This window comes from Oxyura jamaicensis, unplaced genomic scaffold (assembly GCF_011077185.1).
Source record: "Oxyura jamaicensis isolate SHBP4307 breed ruddy duck unplaced genomic scaffold, BPBGC_Ojam_1.0 oxyUn_random_OJ61825, whole genome shotgun sequence".
Taxonomy (NCBI): domain Eukaryota; kingdom Metazoa; phylum Chordata; class Aves; order Anseriformes; family Anatidae; genus Oxyura; species Oxyura jamaicensis.
The window spans coordinates 4,446-7,520 of NW_023307332.1; the positions used below are offsets into that span (position 1 = coordinate 4,446).

Consider the following 3,075-nt stretch of genomic DNA (forward strand, 5'->3'; position numbering starts at 1 on the left):
CACCTCCATCGTCCCCACCTCCATCGTCCCCACCTCCATCGTCCCCATCTCCATCGTCCCCACCTCCATCGTCCCCACCCCATCTCACCGCACCATCTCCGGTGTCCCATCACCTCCATCATCTCCACCTCCATCACCCCCACCCCATCTCCATTGTCCCATCACCTCCATCACCCCCACCTCCATCGCCCCCGCCCCATCTCACCGCACCATCTCCGGTGTCCCCATCATCCCCATCACCTCCACCGTCCCCACCAAGCCGCCGTCCCCCCTTGTGCCGTCCCCGTCCCCGTGCGCACCTTGTCCTCCTCGCGCACGACGTACTGCGCCACCTTGAAGGAGCTGAGGTACTCGTTCATGTTCTGCACGTCGGCGTCGTCGGTGGCGTCCTGGTTGCGATCGAGCAGCCGGGCGATGGCCTCGTTGTCGTAGTGGATGACGCTGCTGTCCTCCTCCTTGTTCTCCCCTGCGCCGGTGACACGCCGCTGACACGGCCTGGCGTGGCCTGACTTGGTCCAGGACGGCCCAGCATGGCCCAGCGCGGCCCAGCGTGGCCTGACGTGGCCCAACGCGGTCCAACGTGGCCCAGCATGGTCGAACGCAGCCCAGCATGCTCTGATACGGCCCAACATGGTCCAACGCGGCCCGACACGGCCCAGCATGGTCCTATGTGGCCCAACACGGCCCAGTACAGCCCAGCATGGTCCCACGTGGCCTGACACAGCTCAACACGGCCCAACATAGTCCAAGGTGGCCCGACACAGCTCAGCATGGTCTGACACAGCCCAGTGTGGCCTGACACAGCTCAACACGGCCCAACATGGCCCAACACAACTCAACATGGCCTGACACAGTCCAACATGGTCCACCGTGGCCTGACACGGCCTGACACAGCCCAACATGACCCAACGTGGCCCGACACAGCTCAACACGGCCCAACGTGGCCTGACACAGCTCAACACGGCCCAACATGGCCCAACATGGCCTGGCACAGCCCAACATGGCCCGACGCAGCTCAACACGGCCTGACACAACTCAACATGGCCCAACGTGGCCTGATACAGGTCTACATGGCCCAGTGTGGCCCAGCACAACTCAACATGACCCAGTATACTCCAGCACAGCCCAATACGGCCTGTCACAGCTCAACATGGCCCAGTATGGCCCAGTATGACCTGACACAACTCATCATGCATGACCCAGTAAGGTCCAACACAGCCCAGTATGACCCAATATGGTCCAACATAGCTCAGCATGTGAAGGTATGGCCCAACATGGCCTGACACGGCCCAGCATGGACCAGTGTGTTCCAACACAGCCCAGTATGGCCTGTCACAGCTCATCGTGGCCCAGTACAGCCCAACATGGCCTGACATGGCCTAACACAGCCCAGTATCTCCTGATACAGCCCAACATGGCCTGACACGGCTCAGTGTGGTCTGACATGGCCTAACATGGCCTGACATGTCCCAACACAACTCAACATGACCCAGTATAGGTCAACACAGCCCGGTATGGCCCAGGATGGTCCAACACAGCTCAGCATGTTCCAGGATGGCCCAATATGGTCCAATACAGCCCAACGTGGCCCGATATAATCCAGCATGACCCAATATGGTTCAACACAGCCCAGTATGGCCCAGGATGGTCCAACATAGCTCAGCATGTCCAGGTACAGCCCAACATGGCCTGACACAGCCCAACACAGCCCATTATGGTCCAACACAGCTCATGATGGTCCAATATGGTCCAACATGGTCCAACACAGCCCAACATGGCCCAGTACAGCCCAGTATGGTCCAACACAGCCCGGAATGCCTCCACACGGCCTTGAACAACCCAACATGATGTCCGGCCACGGCCTTGCATGACCTGCTGTGACCCGGTTCACAGCCTCCCACGTCCCATCATGGCCTCACAGGTCCCATCACAGCCCCCTCACGTCCTTGTGTGTCCTGTCATGGCCCCACTACGACTTCATGCGTCCCATCGTGGATCCCACCATGGCCTTATCATGGCCTTGCACGTTCTGTTCTCACTTTGCATGACCCATCGTGGCCTTGCACATCTCATCGTGGCCTCCTGTCCCACCACGGCCTCACGCGTCCCACCACGGCTTTGCACGTCCCGTCACGGCCCTAGCATGGCCTCACACGTCCTCTCACTGCCTTGCCTCAAACATCCCGCCAAGGCCTAGCACGTCCCACCACAGCTTTGCATCAGCTGCTGTGTCCCACCACGGCCTCCTACGTCCTTCCATGGCCTCCTACACCCAACCACAGCCTCCCATGTCCCACCACAGCCTCCTACATCCCACCACCTAACCATGACCTCCTACATCCTCCCACAGCCTCCTACGTCCTTCCATGGCCTCCTACGTCCTACCACGGCCTCACATGTCCCACCATGGCCTTTTACATCCCACCACAGCCTCAGATGTCCCACCACAGCCTCCCATGTCCTACCATGACCTCCCAGGTCCCCCCACAGCCTCCCATGTCCCCCCATGTCCCCCCGTCACCCCCCACAGCCCGGCCCCGGTGGGCGCTGACCCTCGTTCTCGTCCTTGAAGAGCTCCTCAGTGCCAAACTTGAGGATGTCATCAAGCTCCTGCTTGGACATGGAGCCGGCCTTGGAGCCCAGCCCCGGGCGCACCACCAGGTGCGTCAGCATCATCTTGCGCTTGGCCACCTGCGTGATGCGTTCCTCCACTGACGCGCGTGTCACGAACCGGTAGATCATCACCTTGTTGGCCTGGCCGATGCGGTGCGCCCGGCTGAAGGCCTGCAGGGACGGGGACGTGTCGGAGCGGGGACACGGAGGTGGAAGACGCGTCGAGCAGCACCACGGGGGAAGGGGACAGGGCCGGGACGTCAGCAAGGACATCGTGGTGAGGAGGGTGTTGGAGCAGGGATGTGGTGGTGGGGACGTGGTGGTGGGGACGTGGTGGTGGGGACGTGGTGGTGGGGACGTGGTGGTGGAGACGTGGTGGTGAAGGACTTGGTGGTGGGGATGTGGTGGTGGGGACGTGGTGGTGGGGACGTGGTGGTGGGGATGTGGTGGTGGGGACGTGGT

The 3,075-nt window shown here is 61.6% G+C and overlaps 1 protein-coding gene across 1 annotated transcript in view; it reads right to left on the reverse strand.

Annotated features, from left to right (window-relative positions):
- LOC118158946 (chromodomain-helicase-DNA-binding protein 3-like) overlaps positions 1 to 2,901 on the reverse strand; it is a gene marked incomplete at its 3' end in the record, with an annotated part of 6,386 nt that extends 3,485 nt beyond the window's left edge. The window contains exons 1-2 of the mRNA XM_035313607.1: positions 2,553 to 2,901; positions 300 to 466 (exon numbers count right to left, since the gene is read on the reverse strand). Of these exons, the coding sequence (XP_035169498.1) occupies positions 300 to 466; positions 2,553 to 2,886 (501 nt within the window). The remainder of the gene's footprint in view (positions 1 to 299; positions 467 to 2,552) is intronic.
- Between the last annotated feature and the right edge of the window lie 174 nt (positions 2,902 to 3,075).